The sequence below is a fragment of the Akebia trifoliata genome, chromosome 11 (assembly GCF_017979445.1).
Source record: "Akebia trifoliata isolate Shusen 1 chromosome 11, ASM1797944v1, whole genome shotgun sequence".
NCBI classification, from domain to species: Eukaryota; Viridiplantae; Streptophyta; class Magnoliopsida; order Ranunculales; family Lardizabalaceae; genus Akebia; species Akebia trifoliata.
The window spans coordinates 5,999,188-6,021,857 of record NC_141385.1 but is presented as its reverse complement, the minus strand read 5'-3'; the positions used below and the strand labels follow the sequence as shown (position 1 = coordinate 6,021,857).

General features: G+C 33.6%; 1 protein-coding gene across 1 annotated transcript; it reads right to left on the bottom strand.

Moving 5' to 3' along the window:
• Positions 1-2,701: 2,701 nt before the first annotated feature.
• On the bottom strand, positions 2,702-11,388 carry ABCB9 (P-glycoprotein 9). The gene is made up of 13 exons (XM_086458475.1): positions 11,219-11,388; positions 10,619-10,936; positions 8,172-8,226; positions 7,231-7,406; positions 6,921-7,142; positions 6,591-6,829; positions 5,981-6,506; positions 5,629-5,902; positions 4,883-5,540; positions 4,571-4,799; positions 3,877-4,143; positions 3,534-3,797; positions 2,702-3,447 (listed from the first exon to the last, which is right to left on the bottom strand). Exons 2-13 carry the CDS (start codon positions 10,874-10,876, stop codon positions 2,803-2,805), a joined length of 3,813 nt encoding a protein of 1,270 aa, XP_086314601.1. The 5' UTR covers positions 10,877-10,936; positions 11,219-11,388; the 3' UTR covers positions 2,702-2,802.
• Positions 11,389-22,670: the final 11,282 nt, after the last annotated feature.

Sequence of the window (22,670 nt, the reverse complement as noted above, 5' to 3'; positions counted from 1 at the left end):
AAAGTCATAAAGCATTTTTTACCATATGTTTTATATAAAGATAGATTGATGAATAAGTTAAAAAATAATTTACCCCATTAGTGAAAATTTTGAAGTAAAGTTGTTACTTGCTAGCGAGTGAGACAAGGAAATTTAGGTCAGTTTATATTATCCTCTCTCAAACGTCCACGATCAAGGGACACGTCCTCAATTTAAAATTATAGGGAGCTATCTTAAATATTAACAAACTAGTGGAGGGGGTGACGTCTCAACCACATATATATTTAGAGTCATGATAAACTAACTCAAAAAAAAAAAAAAAAAACATACTCAACTGACGTGCCATGCCCACAAAATCATAGATTTTGTTCCTCAAGATACAAAAGGAGAAAAAGCTATGGCTCTGTTCATATTCCATGGCCAAGTGAGCCTATTTAAGTATTGTTTTAGTCAATTTATCATTAGGATAATCACTTTGACCCCGTATAGTTTGACATAATTCCGTATTGACTACTAACGTTTTAACAATTGCACTTATCTTCCTTACGGTGATTATTTTACTTTTTCATAAAGATTATTTTACCATTTAAAAAATGTTATTCCTTTGTATAAACAAAATTATTCCCGTTAAAAAAAAATAGGTTTACTTGTGAATGCCTAGACAGACGCATTTATATAATTTTAAATTTTAACTTTTTTTCTTTTTTCATATAAAAATAAAATAAAATAAAAGAGTAAAATAGTAAAATAACATCCAAATTTTAACTCAATGTGTGAAAAAGGGAGGTAACTGCAATTGTCAAAATGTTAAGGATCAATATGGAATTATGTCAAACTACAGGGGTGAAAGTGTAATTTATCCTTATCATTATTCTTGCATTTAAGACGTTGGAGATGAATCAGGACGGTTTTCACCAGTGCGACCAGGGCAGACGAATCGATTCAAAGAGAATAAAGCATGATAACGCCTTACACGTAGCTCTTAGCGGTGGGTCATAAATAAACTGATTAAATGAAACAATAATTGATTAAGAGAGCTACTATTGCCACACTAACTTTAACTAATGCCACGCCAATTCCCATATAAAATTATAAATCACCCAAAAAAAAATTACACACCGTTGGTGTTGCGTTAGTAAAAATTGGTGTGGTAATTGTACATCACAAAAATTATTGCAATGAGAGGACTCACAAAAGAAAGTGGGATTTTCATTTTTAAAGAAAAATAAGAGTTACAAATTTATTAATATTTAGATTTTTCAAGGCACATATTCTGCGTTTATAACTAAATTCCCATTTTTGAGATAATGTTATAAGGAAGAGAAAAATCTTAAAGATCTCAACTTGCATTTTGAAACACTTGGACAATCCAAAACATTGGTCTCATTGAAATTAAAGTACCAAGTTAGATCTAATATGGTTTACATTAATTCTTGACTAGTTTAATTCCAATCATGGTTTTAAATCTCGTCAAGAAGCTCAAGTCATCTTAGTCTCGTTCAAGAACGGATATAAACGGTGTCTCAGACGATATTTTGAAAATCTCAACCGAGTCAACTGGGATTTTTTTTTGTAGATTTTAATTAAAATAATTAATTTTTTTAGATTTTAAATATTTATTATTTAAATAAAACATGATTTTATGACTAAACATTTGTTAATATACTTCATTTTATTACAATATTATAATTATTTTAATTAAAATATATGTAAATCAATCAATATAAATTGAATTTAATAGACTGTATCTTTCATGGATAGGGGTGTAAATTGGGCCAGGCTGTTACGGACTTAAATAGTGTCAGGTTGGGCTAGAGATACATAAAGCCTGAGCCCATCCAAATACCCATTGAATTTCAGGTTTTGGGCTTTTAACAAAAATAAATAAAGAATATCTTTATATGATGTAAAGAATTCATTATAATTACATAATGTAACAAATTTAAAATTCAAATAAAGACTCAAATTAAAAAAAAAATAGAAACTCAAATAAATAAAACATCTTTATTTAATTAAAAAAAAAAGATTCTTCATTAATCATTTCTTTACATCTCTTTTTAATAATTAAACAAAAATCTGAATATTAAAAAAGTGAGTAGGGATTGCCTCATACTAAGTTTAGGACATTGAAGAATCTTGAAGTATTAAACAATGCTTTTATTTAAATTAGTCATTGTCTCTATTTTGATTTGGCAAGAAATTTGAATTTTGAAATTGAAGGAAGGAAATTTGGGCTTATTTTTGGGCTGTGTTTGGGTTGGGCTTTTTTTCACAACCCCCTATCCATGGACGAGACTAGAGGTCAAATCGAGTTTTGAAATCATGGTTCCAATATTAAACTAGTTATTTGCCTTTGTTGTTTGACAAAACTCAAAGGAATGCCTTCCCACTATACTCAATTTCTTATGGAAAGAGAGAAGTTTGATAAAGTTTTCGATTTTAGATTTGAATGTAATAGAGAATAGTTAACTTTAAGGTATCAGAGTTCTGTAGGAGTTCGCTCTCCAGCAAAAAGTGGGATTAAATTTTCATCATAAGGTCAATACCCAATGAATATTAAAGGATTTCAAATTCAATACAACTATATATAAAAAATCTTAAAAGCTCAAACTCTACTAGATTCTAACCGACCTCTTCTTGGGAATATTGACAGAAGGGATGGAAGATGCTGACTGAAGCGATGGAAGATGCAACAACGAAATGTATTTCATAACGGAAAAGATTCTTTTGAAATTTAAAATCGTTAATTAATGAAGATTTGTGTCCACAATACTCTTCCCTCGTTATGATAGTAACTCATATCAATTATACAATAAGCAATCCTTACGAGGAACTCATATGGAGTTGAACTAGAGAAGCATACGCTCCATTTGTTATTTTCATCAACACCTCATGCCTTCCTTTCTCAGCAATCAAACCATTCTTCACCACTGCGATTATATCAGCCCCTTTGATTGTTGATAGGCGATGAGCGACAACAATCGTAGTTCGATGCACCATAACTCTGTCCAATGCATCTTGTACCACGCGTTCTGACTCCGCATCCAATGCACTTGTTGCCTCATCAAGGAGAAGTATTTTTGGATCCTTCAATATAGCTCTTGCAATGGCTATACGTTGCTTCTGCCCACCCGACAATTGCACCCCCCTCTCCCCAACCGAAGTATCGTAGCCTTGTGGTAGTCCCGATATGAAGGTGTGTGCGTTGGCTGCTTTTGTTGCTACGATGATCTCTTCTTCGGATGCACCTCCTTGCTTTCCGTAAGCTATATTGGCACGAATTGTGTCGTTGAATAGTATCGGCTCTTGGCTTACCAAACCCATTTGTTGCCTCAACCAACTTAGCTTGAACTTATAGATTTCCACTCCATCTAACACTATTTGACCCGAGTTGGGATCGTAGAACCTCTCTAGTAGGCTAATAACTGTTGATTTCCCACTTCCACTCTCTCCAACAAGAGCGACGGTCTACAAACACGAAAGATCTCAGTTTCAATAATACAAATCAATTAAACTATACATGCAAGAAAACATGTTCGACAGATGAGGGATACCTTTCCAGAGGGAATACTCAAACACAAGTCTTTGAAGATCTGGACGTCTGGGCGTGTTGGGTATTTAAAGTTGACATGTTGAAGATCAATGTTACCCCTCACACTAGCTAGTGTTGTACCCTCTTCGCTGCTTGAATCGATCTTGGGTTTATGGTCTAGAATTTTGAAAATCGAAGCAGCGGATTCTTTAGCTTTCGTAGAATCTGGTGCCATTGCACTGCTCTGTGAAACTCCAACTGCTGAAATTGTCAAAGCAAAGAAAACCTGCAAACTAGCGTAAATTAGAAACTATTACCAAACAACATCGAAGAAGAAAAAAAAAAACAAATTAGTGCCTGCATACCTTGAAAACTTCTCCGAAATTTGCTTTCCCATGTTGTATGAGGATGGCTCCAATATAAAAACAGAGAGCATTAGAGCAGTAAAGTGCGAAAAAGGAGAATCCAAAGCCTATTCCGCTTACTAGTCCCAACCGAACTCCATGTTTAACGGGTGCTTCACATTTCTTCTGGTAAAGATCCATCACTTTTTGTTCTGCACAGAATGATGCAACCGTTCGGATGCTACCCACAGCATCATTTGCAACCTGACTCGCTTCTTCATACATCATCTACAAAAAACCTCACTTGTTCATTATCGATGTGAAGGAATTACAACCATAGAATATTGCGATAAAGTTATGTAAATAGTGTTCATTATTGTTCAGTGTATATTTTCCTTGGCTTTTGGGTGTGTTATACCCCAGTTAAGCCCCGTGACCCTCTTGTATTCATAGTTCTCCCCCTCTCCAACAGATCGATCCTTTGGAGTAGTTGGTTGGTTAACATGGTATCAAAGCACTAGGTTTGTATAGGTCACAGGTTTGATTCTTTTCATCCTTACAGGTGAGGACGAGTGTTGAGTGTATATTTTCTTCCACTCTCGGGTGTGTCATACCCCAGTTCAGCCCTGTGACCTCTTATAGTCATAGTTGATAGTTCTCCCCCTGTAAAGAAAATCGGTCTTTCGGAGTAGTTGGTTGGCTAACACTAATATACCTTTGCGTCTGCACTGAAACCCCTTGAATACTTTATCTGAATATATGATTGCAAACCCACGAAGGGCAGCAAAACCATAACCACTAGTGCCAATCGCCAATTAGCTGTGAAAGCTATAACAAATCCTGCCACCACTGTTGCTATGTTCTGAACCACTAGTGCCAAGGCATCACCTACAATACTCCGCAACGATGTCGCGTCAGCAGATAACCTTGCACCAATTGCCCCACTGAAACATGACCACAAATTTTATTGTTAGAGAGCGATTCAAGGTTTTGAAGCAGTTATTGGTTTATAATTCAATCAACTAACCTTGAATTTACAGGGTCATCAAACCAGCTGATTTCCTGGTACACAACCCTTTCAAAACACATTGATCGGATTCGTTGGATCAGTTTACCGCCCGCAACTCCAAAGAAGTATAGCTGCACCGGTACGACAATAAAAGCAATAAAACCTAGCCCTAGATACATCAAGGCCCAAAATCTCGAATCTTTTCGGAGCTCATGTGGGGGTTCATAGAAGATTTTGATTGAACTCGATAGCAATAGTCCAAATAGAGGGAAGATCATTCCATGTATGGCCGCAGCAATGGATCCAAGTATCAAAAATGGCGCTTCTGGCTTGTTCATGTAAGCCAAACGTCTGATCGAAACCTTGTGACGCACCTCATCATCTTTGTCACCTCTTTCGGTGCCGTCATCACCACCTATTTCGGTCTCGTGAAGGCCTATAGGACCCGGGAAACCATAGGTAAGTGAGAAGGAACGTCTGCTACTTGAAGAACGTCCACTTATCGATCTCCGCATACTTAATCTTTGGCTCCCAGATCTACTCATGTTGTTATCAACGTCAGCACTCAAATCTACGTTTTTATCTTGAACATCTTGAGTTTGCTTAGCGCCCTCTTGTAAACGAATGAGCTGAGAGTAAGCCCCCTCGGGATTTTCAGTCAACTTCACGTGAGTCCCTATTAATGAAGAATTAAATTTCAAAATTGTGAACTTGAACTTAGTGATGATGATAATAATATTAAAAACGTTTGGTATTTCAGTTACCCTGCTCAACTATTTTCCCTTGATGCACCACTGCTATGACATCAGCGTTCCTAATAGTTGTCAAACGATGGGCGACAACCACAGTTGTTCTGTTTGACATGATTCTTACAAGTGCGTCTTGTACTATACGCTCGGATTCTGCATCCAATGCACTTGTTGCTTCATCAAGAAGTAAGATCTTTGGGTTCTTTAAGATGGCTCGTGCAATTGCAATCCTTTGTTTCTGTCCGCCTGACAGTTGAGTTCCGTGCTCACCTACCATTGTGTCAAGCCCCTATAACCACCACGCAAATGCAACCATGTCAGCCTCGCAAAAAGCTTTCATTCACAAATAAAAATGGTTTCATGTCACCTTTGGTAACTTGTCGATGAACTTTGCAGCATTGGCAAGCTCAATAGCAGTCCTGATTTCGGCATCTGTTGCATTCTCCTTACCATACCCGATGTTCCCTTTTATAGTAGTTGCAAACAATATCGGTTCTTGGCTAACAAGCCCAATCTTCTCTCTTATCCATTTGAGTTGAAGCTTCTTTAGGTTTATACCATCTATAAGAACTTCACCAGCATGGGGATCGTAGAATCTCTCTATCAGACTGATCACTGTTGACTTCCCACTACCGCTTTGTCCAACTAGAGCTGCGGTAGTGCCACTTGGCACAAACAGCGAGAACCCCGCAAATATTTGAACTTCGGGCCTTGAAGGGTAGCTGAAGTACACATCTTTCAGCTCAATATCACCCTTAACTTCTTCCATTACAACCCCACTCGTGTCATAGGCATCGATCAATGGTTTCCTTTTGATTGTCTCAAACATCTTGTAAGCTGCAGCTTGCCCTGCTGCAAATGCGTTCAAGCATGGCGATACTTGGCCTAGCGACCTGGTTCAAGGGTCACATACATGAGTGATATTATAAAGAAATTAACATAATATATTTGTTTGGTAATTGATATTTCATGCTTACATTCCACCCGTCATGACAGACATTATAACGTTAATGACTTGTCCTCCATTGTAACCTTTCTCGATGATCAACTTTGAACCATACCACACAGCTAGTCCGTAACTTCCGAATATAATTACTAAGCCTACACCAAGTCCTATGCCAGTTGCCAAACCTTGTTTAAGTGTGCTAGCATATGCAGTTTGAAGTGATTTGTTGTATCTTTCAATGGCTACTCTTTCCCCTGTAAAGGATGCAACCTTGTATTTCGACATACAAGAAGGATATGTCACTATCTACAACACTAATATATGTTTTTGGATTTCTACAACATTATAAATAGTGCCTTACCGTTCTAATAGATCCGATTGTTTGTTCTACGATATTTCCAGCTTCAGCATATGCGATTTGTCCACGGCTAGTCATCTTTGACATGAAAATAGACAAAATGCCACCAACAATCACAAGTGGAGGAATGCATGATAACATGACAAGTGTCATAGCCCAGCCTCGAGTAAATGCAACCAGGAAACCACCAATGAAAGTTGACATGAGTTGAATGAACTTCCCGACCTATTAAGGAAAAGTTTGAAATATATAGTGAACATAACATGTACATTTCTAGCTTATATGTGCCGTGCTTTGCAAGTAAAATTCTTACCTTTTCACCCATAGCGTCTTGAATGAGAATGGTATCCCCAGACATCCTTCCTATGACTTCTCCTGTTGTTGTTTCTTTGTCGAAAAATGTGATGTCTTGCCTTAGTATGGTTTTTAGGTATAGACTCCGAATGCGAGCTGCTTGTCTCTCTCCTGTCACCATCCAGCAAGACACCTCTGCAATGGATGAAAAAAAGAAGTAAAATATGTCAAGGATAAATGATATTAATCAACAATGCAAGCATTTTAGCCATAGTAGAGGCATCATGGACACAACATTTAGGGTCTGTTGGCATTTAAAAAAGGTGGGAAAATGATTTTCCTTGGAAAATGCAATTTTGTAAGCATTTTGTTACATCTTTTCCCTGAAATTCAATTATCTACCTTGGGCGATTTTCCACCCTAGAAGGGAAATATATCCCCCAAAAACTAAAGTCAACAATAATAAAATTCAACTCGAACCAGATGTCCATTGGTTGTAACTAAAGTCGACTCACGATTTGACTCAAATAAGTTAAATAAAATATATTAAATTTATAATTATTTTGAAATATTTTTAAAGTAAATAAAATTTAGTTCTCCACAAAAGTATTATATATAGCAGAATAACTTTGGTCGAGTTTTGATCGAACTTGATTCTTTTTTGAGTCAATTTGGCGGATTTGACAAGTTGGTTCCATTGAATTACGATATTTTCATAGGTATAATCAAACATTGTGATTCATTTTTCCATGACCATGAATCTGTATTCCCTTGAAAATGAATTCCCTGCAATCAAAGAAACCATTGTGAGATTGTTCTTTAGGTAGGCTCAAATCTTGGCCTGCTCAAGTCGTGGACCGTAGAACTAGTTTTAAGCACGAACTTAGGCTTCAAGCTGATGTAGCCCATGTGCAACACTACTAGCTTATATAATAGATCAAGGGTGTCATTCGGACTTACGTAGCAATGATGCAATACCCGCAAAGACAGCCAAGTACACGAACCGTACGGAAACCTGCACCATAGGATTAAAAACCAAAATTAATTCACATGATATCATCAGGTCCAAGCTATATATAGAAGCCCATGATGGTTTAGGATTTAGCCCAACTATTTTCAACTTCACTTGTTTTTACATTAATGGCTTTGAGGTTCAGATGATGCTTTTTTCTTATTCATTTTGTCACATAAAAGTAAGTAGTTTGTAGAACATTTTTTGCTCCAAAAATCAGCCCAATCCGAAACTTTTAAGCCATATAAGACAAATTTTGTCTCCTAAGATTATACCCCTGAATGCTACCCATATATATATAAAACTGTTTAGAATTAGGCCACGGTCAACCTGAGAATGTCAACCTCAAATTCTTGTTACACGGAATAAAAAAAAAAAAATCAAGTTCTGTGCAATTGATGGCTAAGTCCTATTGATCATAGAGGCAACAGAGCAGAGCGAGAAAATCATTGTGTCACCAAACACACTGACTCTTTCGGGATTTGAAAATGTCTTGCCTGACATTTTGAAAAATCGACCAAGGTCACGAAAACTTGGCCTAGTTAACTGGATTATGTTGTTTTTTACACAATTCAATAACAATTTATTCAACTTATAATGGAAAAAATAAAATAACTATTTAAGTAGAGAATTTATATTGCTACACTAACTTTTCTTTATAACACGCCGATTAATGAAATTAACTGTTACAAATCACATAATGATATATAAATATCAGTTCTATACATACTTTTAAATTGACTTTAAAAGATTGAACTCATCCTAGACTCTATACCACATTTGAAATCCATGATGATGCATATACATACACCTTTACACAATTACAAATAGAAGCAAGATGACAAAGAAGTTCAGTTACAAGAGTTTTACTTTAAATGGCCTACCAACTAATGCATGGCTTATCCATCATTCAAGGCCACATATTGGGATTGATTTGCCACAACACTCCTTTCTTGTGAATTCAACTCACATTTAAGGTATCTTCTTATGTGCCAACTTAATAGTATCTCAATTGTGATAAGTTGCTCTTTGGCTATATTTAATTGCTGAACATGTGCTAGGGTGGTTGGTATGTGCGGCCCACCAAAGCAAAGAAAAAAGAAAAAAAACAAAAACAGTTGCTCTCTCAAATAATTTGTGGGCCGTTTACCTTATTTTTAGATTTTCTTTTTTCCAAAGTAAAGTGACCTACCAAGTTAACCTTAGGGCTATAAGAACTGGTTGTGTGAAATGGGCGCAAAAATTTACTACTTCCTAATGTAAATCTTGATAATATATTTGATTGAGTAATTGAATGGAGAACACGATTCGTTCAACCAATCTCAAATCTTTGTCATAAGGGTTTAGTGAAGATGAATTACCAAAAAAAAAAAAAAAAGGGAAAATGGACGTCGAAATTGATATAAGAAATGGAAATTAGAAATAAGGCCCTAAAATAATTGTGGGAGAGGAAAATCAGTGTAGAAGACAATACTATGAGATTTTAGTTTACTTAGAAAACAAGAAACATAAAGAAGCTTTGAGGAAATAAAGTAGGAAACATCATGGGAAATGAGTGACAACGAGTGGCATGCATCAAAAGAGAACATGAATTCAAAATACATTTCTTAAATATTTTCCTAGCTAGAAACATTTCTTTTGGTTTCTTTTCTTTTTTTCCTGTTTCGACAGTCAAACAAGTACTTCGTTATTCGTTGTCACCTCCATATCCAAGTATTTCCTCTAGAGGTTCTAAAATAATTTTCACTATAGAGCTCCCCACCAATGAATTATTTTGAAAATGCAATTTCGGAAAAATTATACCAAATCTCGACAACTATCATGACATCAAAAGATAACTAACTAATGAACACCTAAATAAAATTGAAATCAATTATTGTAATTCTAAGACTATTTTAATATCAGAATTAGAATTGATAAGAACTAGAATTGTTGTATGTAATAGATGGAGATCATGGGTAGATAAGCATTCAGAAAAATAAAAAATTGGAGATAAGATTCCAAACCCAAAATCAATTAAGATTTGTAAGACTAGGGTTACAACTTAATAGGCCGATTCATATTCTAGGCCCATTTGCAACTCTACTCACAAGTTCACAAGTCTTCTTGTCATGGGAAGAATGTGGATTTTGCAAGTGATTGAAAAAACAAGAAAAAATTATTTTCTTAGTGAAAAATTTTCCCACTTTGGTAGAAAAATATTTTCTCGTTTGACCACTAAGAAAATAATTTTGTCAGGGTGGATTTGGAAAAACTTAATTTTATCCTCTCATGATTACCTCATCCCCAAAACTAAAAATAAATTCTCCTTTCTGTGGAAATTTATTTTTTTGAGAAATTTTTTTCTATTTACTTAATGATATTTATTCCACCAAGTGGCCTGTATAAAAGTTACCTTGGATACTGCATGAACAACGTGGGAAGGATCTGTGGCACCAAAAGAGTTGATGAGTTGTCCAAAGATTAGAGTCATGAGCGGCATGGTTAGACCATTTCCAATGGCACAGATCATCCCGACGATCATCATCGCGATATCGAATCGATCTGCAAATGTGAAAAGCATGTAGAATGGAATCTTCTGCTTATCTCTTTCTTTTTCTGATTCTCTTCCTTTGTTCTTTGAAGCATCACCATTTTCACTTCTCTCATTCATCTCTCTCTCTCTCTTAGAGAACTCTTCAATCTATCCAAGCCCAAGGTAGAACAAACCTTCCTATGGGGAGATAATTTAGATATTAAATTAAAATTAGAAAATCTGATTTACCCAGAGCCAGAAACTGATCAAAAACAAGAAAATAAAGGAAAAACTGGTGAATCAATAAATAACTCAAATAAATATTGAAATATGATCCAAATAAACCTTAAAGCAACAAAAAGAGAAAGAAAATAAATCAGTTTTATTAGAAACTTTAATGAATTAAAATAGTAAAACAAATCTTAAAAGAAATCATTAAGAAAAACAAATGTAAAAAACAAAAACAAAAAATTTACCAACCTTAGATTGTAGGAGAGAGTTGCAAGAAAACGTGAAGGTGTGATAACAACAATGCTTGAAACAAAGGCAAGAAGAGAAGATTTTTAAAGAAAAAAAAAATGCAAAATCTTCTTTGGTTATTCTTTCTGTTTCTCTCTCTCTTCTCCTTCTCCACCTCCCGTCAATGTTATTGTTAGATGGAGAGCACAAAGATCCTTCTGATACGCTATTTATAGTGTGCGTGGAGAATTTTGGTACTTTTGATTCTGTGCAACGCAGGGTTATGTTTTGGGGTGATTTAGATATACCCCTATACTTTTTGGAGAATATTGAGATACCCCTATGTTTTCAAACTAATAATATGCCCCCCCTTGAATTTAGTCCTTGACAGACAAATAAAAAATGACCTACCTGCCCTCATCTTCAATCCTTTGCCAAAAATCCATGATTTTACAATTTCTTCCACCTAACCCATCATCTTCCACTCTTATTGTTATTATTTTTTTTTATTTATTTTTTTTATCTTCAAAATCAGTCAACTTTATCTTTAAACCTCGTGGAAAAATAAGATCTATAGGAATCAAGAAAAAGATAGAGTTTTGTGTAGAAAAATCAAGGATTTTCTACAAAAGATTAAGATGAAGTTGAAAATGATGGATTGAATACATAATTTGATAAATAAAAGGAATTAATTATAAAGATTTTAAGAGCTCGTAAATGACAGATTTGGGGAGAAAAATAAAGGGCTTGTTGGCTAAAGGTTAAATATTAGGGTAATTAAGATATATAGAATTAGTCTATAGGAGAAGACTATCATCAATTTGAAAACACAAGATTAGGGCAGGGGTGAATCACACTTTGCTTTTCCATATTTGTCTCACTCTGACTTTTGACCCCTACAACTCACACACACGAAGGATTTTTAGAGATACCTTCTAAGCCCTAACATAACAAACGCTGAATTTGTTATTTTTCCTATGAATAATGGTATATGCAAGCGACCTTTTGCGTGGCTGACGTGGGAAGGGCATAGAATTGCACATCTTTTTCCCATGTATCATCTTTTTCCTATGTATCCCGATGAAAATAATCTATGAACATGTGTCCTTGTCATGTCAGTTGTGTACTAAAACTGTGTGCATTCATCATGTCTCTCAATGTCATGTGGTAGATTATTTGACCCCACCTCTTAATGTACATAAAAGAAATCAGCTTAATTGATTTGTGATTGTTTCCATTGCCTTACAATCGATTGGATTGGACCCAAATTCGTTTTTACGGCTTAGGGTATGGTTTAATATGGGGATCTAATAAGACATATAATCAATTTAGTTAAAGAGAGATAGTAGCAAAGGTGATGGCTTTGTGAACACAAGATCCATCCTCTGGCCATTTTACCAGGTTGAAACTCCATTATGTCAAGGAAACTAGTTAAAAAGATAAGAAAAAGTCATGGTGTATAGTAATCAATCTATAAGATTGGTTTTGGATTACCAACAAATGTTGAGCTTAGTGGCAAAGACATCTTCCCTTCAAAAAGAGAGAGGTCTTGAGTTCAAGCTCTCTCATTGGTCACTCACAGGAATTTATCTCTATTTACTTGGTATGCATGGTTTGTGTGGTATTGCATTTACTTAGAGGATTAGGGCTAGATATAGTGCTCTAAGAGGGTTGACTCACTTTTTCTAGTCAGGCGTACGAGTCTGCACACTCTTACTATAAATAAATAAATAAGATTCATTCTATAATAAAGGACCGACTAGTTGCACATCACTGATCTAAGAAAATTCTTTTTTTATTTTATTTTAGTTATTTTTTAATCTCTATTTTAACAGATTGTATGTTGTTCAATACATAGCCATCTAGGGTTTAATCTTTATTTTTACAAGTATCTTTGTATTTTCTACTTGTACACTACTTTGCTCGTGCTTTGTGATTGATTTTGCTCGTGTTCTCTTTGACTTCAACTAAAAGTACTGATTTTCTAATTTTTGTTTAGAAATTAATATAAACCCATGTGTATTTCAAGGGGACTTTCCTTTGTAGACATAGTTCCAAAACGACAAAGTGCTTCTTGCAAAAATTAATAAACAAATCAATAATTTCTATAGGCATAGTTGAGGAAGAAGAATTTTTATTTTTATAAAAGGAGTGAAACACTTTTTAAAATTATTTTTGGAGTATAATCATCCAACTGGAGTGCTAAAGGGAATTTTTAAGTGATGGAGTGCAATCGGTAATGGGTGGTGTGCAACTAATCGGTCCCTTGCAATAATCATGTCCTAATCTGATTTGAGAATCATAACAAATGAGGAAGTATTTACATTGTTATTTTTTTATAGATAGGGAAGTGACATAAGACATTTATGTGTTCAAAACTATTTGTTTTAAAATTTTAAAAGAAAAAATACTTTCTTTTTATTATATTATAATAGATAAGATCATGTTAAATGCATTAATGAATTTGCTCAAAACTATGAATTTTAGAATTTTAAAAAATAAAAATACTTTCTTTTATTTCATATTATAATAGACAACAGCACGTTAAATGCTTTAATGAATTTATTAGATTAAAGGTCTTGAATTAAGCTCCTGGTGGGTATTGCAAAGCAAATACCTAATAGGGATATTTGGCATGAAGGCAATATGCTATTTTAAGTTTTGAGATTTGGGTTTGGATTAACATAAATATTTGTTTATAATTAAAAAAATATTAATTAACCTTGATTTGCATCAATAATACACACCCTTCTCATGTTATAATATTATAGATTTTAAATGTATAATAATGATAAATTGACTATAAAAAAAAAAAGTGAGAACATTTTTAGTGAGGATGATCTTCTTACCAAATTTAGAATATTTGACTAAATTGATTAAAAACAAATTGACTTAAATATATAATAATGATAGATTTTTAGTGAGGATGATCTTCTCACCAAATATTAATCCAGTCCAAAACCTCTAACCCATGTAAGAACATTTCCCATATATATATGAAGAATGTTAACGTCTTACTCCAAGACCTCATGGGGATTTTAGCATTATCCAATACTTTTTTATTCCAATAATATATCTTCTTATTTTACTATTCATAAATGCATTTATATGTTGGCATTGATTGTCAATATATATATATATATATATATATATATATATATATATATATATATATATATATATATATATATATATTTATTTATTTATTTATTTCAAAATACTTAAATGCCTATAGCATTTATTATATAAAAGATTAATATATCATTATTTTTTCACTAAAAGACAAAATGGGGAGGATATTATTGAAAAATGAATGTGGTAAACAATGATAAGGTCCCCCAAAAGTATTGAACGTTAGCATTCCCCTATATATATATATATAAAGGGAATTATTAGGAACCAAAACCTTTGGAATATATACATAATAAGTTTCAATTTTGATATCCAAATGGAAAATACATGAAATAGAGCCAATGTATAAGGTTAAGAGATATTGTTCTTCTTTTTATTTTATTTTTATCAATTTCAAATATAACTGATGGGGATCCAAAACTAAAATCGATTATGTTGATTCTAAGTCAGCATATTTAGATAGAAATTGATATTGTCGATTCCTTGAGATTTACTCTTTTCACCTATTAAAAAGATAACACTAAGTATATAACACCCTTTTCACCTATTAAAAAAAATGAAAAGAGTATGTAAGAAAAAGATTAAAATAAGATATATGACCATTTTAACAACACAAAATCCAACTCAATACCCATATGCAGAGTTGATATTTTTGGATTCCATTGGATTGGGTCATTAGGTGACCCAATGGACAAGTCACTAATGGTTGTTTGGACCCAATACTACATGGTAACTGTAAAGGTAAAATCTCAGATGTTGTCGATTTCTCGAGATTTATCCTTAACAATCAATCTTCATTGTTCTTAATGCACACGAACGATAAAAAATCACAGAGAAAAATAATCAAAGAAAAGGAAAAAAAAAGGAAGAAAAAACAAACACAAGATTTGCTCACGGGGTTCATTTCAAAATCGAACTACGTCCCCGGACTTCAAAAAATCATTCCATTATTCCTAAAGTCAATACAAGATCTACAAAAACTAACCTCCTCCTCCTTATTTCCTCTTCCTAAAACCTCCCGTTTTGACATAATAGTTCTCCTTATATAGATACAAAAAAATGAAATTGAATTATAATGAAATGAGTCAATCTCTCCCCCTCACTCAAGGGATTCTTAATAAACCATTCAAATATATTATTATTCAAAAATAAAATTTTTTTATGAGATTTTCTATTTTTACATAAGATTATATTTTTAAATAAATAAAATCTAATTTAAAATATATTAATCGACGCCTCGAGACACACATTAAATGATTGATCATCAATATTTGTTTTATGCCACATGTCCTGTACCACCTTTTACCCACCCAACAATCACCACCATATAAACATAGTGAGTGGTCTAGGACTCCTAATTAATTGATTAAATGTTGAAGGAATTCCAATAAAAATTTTCTAATTAAGAAATTTTAGAGTCAATTATCAGAATCTCTCTCTCTCACATACACATATGGGTAACACTAGTATCTAGTAAGACCACCAAACTATCTTTATCTTTGGTGGATAACCAACTTTAAATAATAAAAAAAATTAATATTAATTGTAACAGAAAGCGACCCCCTAATCTGTGGTAGTACTTATAAGTCAAGATAAAATGAAATTTGAAATGAAAGTAAGAAAAGAGAATCCCACTAAGAAATTGCAACCAAGTAAAGTGGATTGCTATATTTTTTTTAATATTTTTTTTTACAATAATGTCAACTTTATCCAATGGGGCACTAAAACAATAACAATAACAAATATATAAAATAGAAAGCCTGGAATAGGTGGGGTAGGAGTACATCTTGGAATGGTAGGGTCGGATTGGGCACCAACCTAGGATCACGTCAGAACCCTAGCTCAAGTCCAAACCTGCTTGGCCCTGATATTCTTAAATTGAGGCCAAGTAGATCGGGTTGAATGATTAATATTTTCAGAAACGTCCAACGTGTTGTTCTTGGTTATTATTCAAATTGTCGTAAATGTTGTTGGTGGTTATTGTTCAAATTGTCATATAATGTGTTTGTAAATATGTAATGAGTTGTACTAGAGTACTGACCTCAAGATTGTACCTCATATTGCACATCTCGACGTGAAAGTGTGTATGAACCATAGATGCTTTTTGACTTGTATATTGATGAAATGTATTTATGATTCCTATACACTTTCACATCAGGATGTACGATTTGATATACAATCTTGAGGTCACTTCAGCATTATTCATATGTAGTAGCTTGGCTTACAATTGATTCAAGTGAAAAAACATGATCCAGACCATGTAAAAGAAAAATCCAGTCGTCGAGACTGATCCTCAAGATAAGTATCAATGGGATATATATTATCATAACATATATATAAAATTCTGATGAATTTGACTGATCAGGATCCTATATTTTTTCTTGAGTCAATGGAGTTGAATGTATGCATATTGGATTAAGATTGATAAAAAATTATTGACTTTTTGGATCGAATCGAGAACAACACATATTATATTGGATTGGAACAATAGCTTAAAATGACGAATACAATTAGGTATGAGTTGAATAAATTTCTTATTGGATCAATAACTATTTAGTACAAATTAGGGGTGCAACTTGGTTCGGGTTAGAGCAAAATTAGAACCGAACCGATCAAGATCGATTCTATTATATAAGAGCCAAAATCGAACTGAATTGTTTTAGAACCGAACCGAACCAAACCGAATTCGGTTTTAAAATCGAACCAACCCAAACCGATCTTAATTCGGTTCGATTCCATGGGTTGGTCGTAAATCGCAACCGAGAGAAAGAGAAAGAGAGAGATAGAGATAGAGGGAAACCTGTCGTCGATCGCAACCTCAGGACACTGCCGCAAGTCGCAACTGCAGAGAGAAGTCGTAGAGACGAGCCTGTGGCAGGATCTGGCATCAGGTATCAAAGTCGAGTCGTTGGTAGTTGTTAGTAGCAAATCACAGAGAGAGAGAGAGAGAGAGAGAGAGAGAGAGAGAGAGAGAGAGATGGTGGCACTAGCAGTCGGTGGCACGGGTAGCGGATCGTAGAGACGAGACGAACGAGAGTGAGAGAGAGAGAGTGAGAGAGAGACGGTGGCACTAGCAGCTAGTGGTAGATGGTGGCACTGGTAGTGGGTTGCAGAGCAAGATGAGAGAGACGAGCGAGCGAGAGAGAGAGAGAAATGGGTTAAGTTTTATAAAAAAATTAAAAATCAAATATAAATTTAATATTTTATTTTAAATATTATTAATTCGATTTTCAGTTTGGTTCGATTTTTTATATTACCTGAATCGAGAATCGAACCAAATTCATCGGTTCTTTATTTTTTAAACCTGAAACCGAACCGAGATCAGTTTTAACCGAACCAAATCAATCCAAATCTCACGGTTTGGTTCGATTCTCGGTTTGAACCGAATTAAGTTGCACCCCTAGTACAAATTGGATCTGAAAGCAATCCATTTTCAGTCCTACGTGGTGTGGGATCCACTATCTTTTGTTCCCTAACTTGGGAAGTCTCCTTTAATAATATTTAATATAGAATATTAAATAGATTATCGCTTAATCTATGATTGGTAATTTGGTATGTATTATTCAAAGGTTTGTAGGATCTTCACTTTAGGACATAAATTACTAAGAAAGGTAAATTAAAAAATGATCCCACTGGCAAAATGTCTACTAAAAACGGACTCGTTGTGACCTTTATCATAGGAGTAAATTTAATAATAAAAAAATTAGAATTTCATTGGGCACACCCCAAGTCCATGTTATTTCCATTTTCTTCCTTAAAGTTAAAAGAAACTCTTTCCTTTCCAAGTAGTAATAAACTCTATCCAAAACTTACTTTTTTAGCTTCATTAGGAATTCCCCTTTCACAAAACTATTAAATTTTGAATGATAGATTGCCCATCATTTTGAACCCATTAAGCATATAACTCAAAGGATAATTAGAGTATCCAATGTTGTTAGACGCATCCTATCCAATGCAAATAAATTAACTTGTGACTTTTATCTTTTAAAATACAAAAATTCTCCTCATCTATAATAATGTATTTTCTTTTTAATCGGTAATCCTATTTTTAATGAGTTCAATAGTTTGGCGTTAGTGGAATTTCTGAACCTCTCAGATATTATCACCCATAAACTTTACCAACTAAGCTAGTTGACACCTACTACAATAATGTTACATTTACTTGCCCTCTATATTTCACAAAACTCTGATTTATTTGACAAGAATTTGATCTTTCAATCTTTTAGAAATATATTTTATTTTTAAAATGTACCATTCGGAAATATCAAAATCATTTTGTGATAATGTTTAAGAGTTTGACTGTGAAAAAATTTGGGTTGCAACTTGGGCGAGCTAACTCGGGCTCAATCCGTTTGATGGGTGAGCCTGGGTTGGGTTATATGGAAAATAAGTTAAGCCTAAGCTAGGAAATCTCTACCTGAATTCAATTTGGGTTAAGCCCAGGTTGAGGCTCTAAACAATATATGGGTTTGAGTCCTAAACAGTAAAAGATATTTTTATAATATCAATTCATGAAAACATTATCATTAGTATTTTAAGATTATTTAAGATAATGTTATAACCCATTTAATTATTTAAATTTACACATTATTAAACTATTTGGTTAATAAATATCCAAATGTATTTATTTAATTGTATATTTTTAACATTATTTAAAAATTTGAATCAAGCTTTGAGTTGGATGCATGACCATTGAGTTAAGCCAACTTGATGGTTTAAAAGTTTTAGATTAAAGATCATCCTCACAAAAAATCAGCCCAATTTGAAAATTCTAACCCCATCAAGAGTAGTTTACAAATTAACAGTAAATAATTGACAATCCACATTTCTAAATCACTTTTGATTGAGTTAGAAGTTTCAGATTATGTTGATTTTTTGTGAGAATGATCTCCTCACTATAGAGATCACCCTCACAAAAAATCAACCCATTTTGAAACTTCTAACCCATATAGGAATAAGGTGTTGGCTGCTAAATGGGACATATATATATATATATATAGGGTCCCGTTCGACACCCAATCATTTACCTAACAATTTGCCTAACATGTTTTGTCCTACATGGGTTAGAAGTTTTGGAATTGGTTGATTTTTGGTGAGGATGATCTCTATGGTGAAGAGATCATCCTCACCAAAAATCAGCCCATTCCAAAACTTCTAACCCTATCACAAATATTACAAAAAATGGATGGTCCACGATTTTTCAACTTGTAAACATGGGGTTAGAAGTTTTGGAATGGGCTGATTTTTGGTAAGGATAATCTTCTAACCAAAGAGATCATCCTCACAAAAAATTAGCCCATTCCAAAACTTCTAACCCATGTAGGATAAAACATATTGGGCAAATGGTTGGGTGCTGAACATTTCCCATATATATATATATATATATATATATATATATATATATATATATATATATATTGACAAAATCCTAGACAACATTCTAGACAAAGCATTTTGTCTTATATGGGTTAAAAATTTCAGAATTGGCTGAATTTTTGTGAGGATGATCTCTATGATGAGAAAATCATCCTCATAAAAAATCAGCAAATTCTGAAAATTTTAACCCTAGTTTATAAGATGAAGAATCGTGAACCGTGAATTTTTACCGTTTGTTTGTAACCACTTTTCATGGGGTTAGAAGTTTCAGAATTGACTGATTTTTTGTGAGGATGATCTACTGACTATAGAGATCATCCTCACAAAAAATCATTGCATTCTGAAACTTTTTAGTCATGTAAGATAAAACTTTGTATAGAAGATTGGCTAGGATTTTGTCAAAAGAACGCTACCTATATATATATATATATGGGTCCCGTTCGCCACCCTTAGTTTTACCACACACTTTAACAAACGCGTTTTGTCTTACATGGGTTAGAAGTATCGGAATGAGCTGATTTTTGGTGAGGATGATCTCTATGGTGAGGAGATCATCCTCACCAAAAATCAGCTCATTCCAAAACTTCTAACCCCATCAAAATTGATTTACAAAAAATGGACGGTCCACGATTTTTCAACGTGTAAACATGGGGCTAAACATTTCGGAATGGGCTGATTTTTGGGGAGGATGATCTTCTAATCATAGAGATCATCCTCACCAAAAATCAGCTCATTCCAAAACTTCTAACCCATGTAGGACAAAAAACGTTTGTTAAAGTGTGTGGTAAAACTTAGGGTGCTGAACATTTCCCTATATATATATATATGGGAAATATTCAGTAACAAACATTTTGGCAAAACATGGGTTAGAGGTTTTGGAATGGGCTGATTTTTGGTGAGGATGATCTCTACGGTGAGGAGATCATCATCACCAAAAATCAGCTCATTCCAAAACTTCTAACCCCATCAAAAATGGTTTAAAAAAAATGGACAACTTATAAACTGGGGCTAGAAGTTTTGGAATGGGCTGATTTTTGGTGAGGATGATCTCCTCACCGTAGAGATCATCCTCACCAAAAATCAGCCCATTCCAAAACCTCTAACACATGTTTTGAAAAATGTTTTGCCAAAATGTTTGCCAAAATGTTTGTTGCTGAACGGGACCCTATATATATAGATATATACATTGGAATTTGCTAACTCATTCATTAAAATAATCCAAAATCCTTTTTTTATAACCAAAGTATCTAGGTCTAGCACTTGACTAATCCTCGAGCACATGTCCCCTAACCCATATGCATCAAGTAATTTATGAGATAAATCTATGGTGAAGAGATCATCATCACCAAAAATCAGCTCATTCTAAAACTTCTAATCCCATCAAAACTACTTTACAAAAATCGGACGGTCCACAATTCTTCAACTGGTGAAGAGATCATCTTCACAAAAAATCAGCTCATTTTGAACTTCTAACCCCTATTTTGAAAAATGTTTGGCTCTCTTTAAGGCCTCTATGCTTTTCTATAAATTAACATATGGGTGAAGGCTAACTTTGAATCCAGGCCTATGATTTCAATATGAAGACTTTAACCAACTTGGTGAGATGCACCTTCAACAATTAAGTGATATGTAATAACCTAATGGTGCATATTTTATTTTGATGTTTTGATTTTCTATTTTGATGTTTTTTAATGATCACCAGATCTACATCAAATATTTATTTAACAAAAAGGAATTACGATTTTTTTTCTCTTTTGTAACGAGATGATCCCTGTGATAATGGGCCAGCATTTGGTCCATTGGGTTATGCCTGACCCAAATACCAACTTTATCCAATAGGACTAATCCCGGAAAACACACACACACACCATCCCACCGTGTCATGTGAAGTCATTAAGTAGTCACCTTTTTTACGGATGGCCATATAGAGATTTGAAGTCACAATCGGGGGAGCATACCAGTCACTTCTTACCATCACAACTAACCCCCAATCGATAAATTACGATATTTTATATATGTCTTTCAAATTATAATTAATCCACTTTGGAGGTGGGCCCCAACCCCTCCAAAATAATGGAGACTGCTGGGACCAATCGTGAGCTTTAGATATGGACAAGTGTGTAAAGTGGAGGAAGGAACAACTTTGGGTTTGGGCCCACTTCATATAGTAAGGCTCACTTGTCGGTTTTCCAAGAAGCAATGGTGTTCTTTTATTCTCAGTTCATACTTCTTTTCTAAAAAGGTAAATTCTGGCCGTTGCTTTAAGTATCACTATGCTTGCCTTTTACTGAAAATGCTGATTTTGGGAAAATATCTTCTCCAACTGAGAATTGTCTTAGAGGTATCTTCTTCAACTCAATTGTCTTCGAGATAACTTTAGGCTGATCTCATCTAATTTTTTTTTTTTTTTTCTTTATTCTTTCTCTTTTGTTTTCTTTTTCTCATTTCAATAATTTTCTTTTTCTTTATCTTTATCTTTATCTTTATCTTTTATTATTTTTACTTTCAAGATAAAATTCAGTGATGGAAATTTTTTTTTCTCTTTATCTTTATCTTTTATCTTTTTTGTTTTTAAGGGTAGAGAATCCTTTGAGCTATCTTCCCACTTAAAAAAAACAAACTCGTATAATATTGTTGATTTTTTATTTGAGTGATTTTTCTTCTTCAATTTTTTTTAAAGATTATAAATATAATTTATCAATAAAAAAATAGAAGAATTCCTCATCGAAAATAACCCATGAGCTTGTTAGAATTTTAGATGTGAAGTATTTTAAATTTATAATAAGATATATTACCATACACGAATATAAAATTAGATTAGTTTAAGATTTCAAAGATACCAATTATCCTCAAGGAGGATTAGTGGGTTCCTATAATGATTGATTAATAATAAAGAGCTTAGATCTATTTTAGGCTTTCATAAAGCTCACCATTAACAGAAAAATTACTAAAAATTCAATATCCG

What these genes read in the sequence shown, in the direction of transcription:
- ABCB9 (XM_086458475.1), bottom strand. Translation starts at nt 10,876, where the DNA reads ATGAATGAGAGAAGTGAAAATGGTGATGCTTCAAAGAACAAAGGAAGA. An exon ending in CAATCGGATCTATTAGAACG is followed by an intron (nt 6,830 to 6,920) that starts GTAAGGCACTAT and finishes TCGAAATACAAG; the next exon opens with GTTGCATCCTTTACAGGGGA. An exon ending in GTTTCAGTGCAGACGCAAAG is followed by an intron (nt 4,144 to 4,570) that starts GTATATTAGTGT and finishes GGTTTTTTGTAG; the next exon opens with ATGATGTATGAAGAAGCGAG.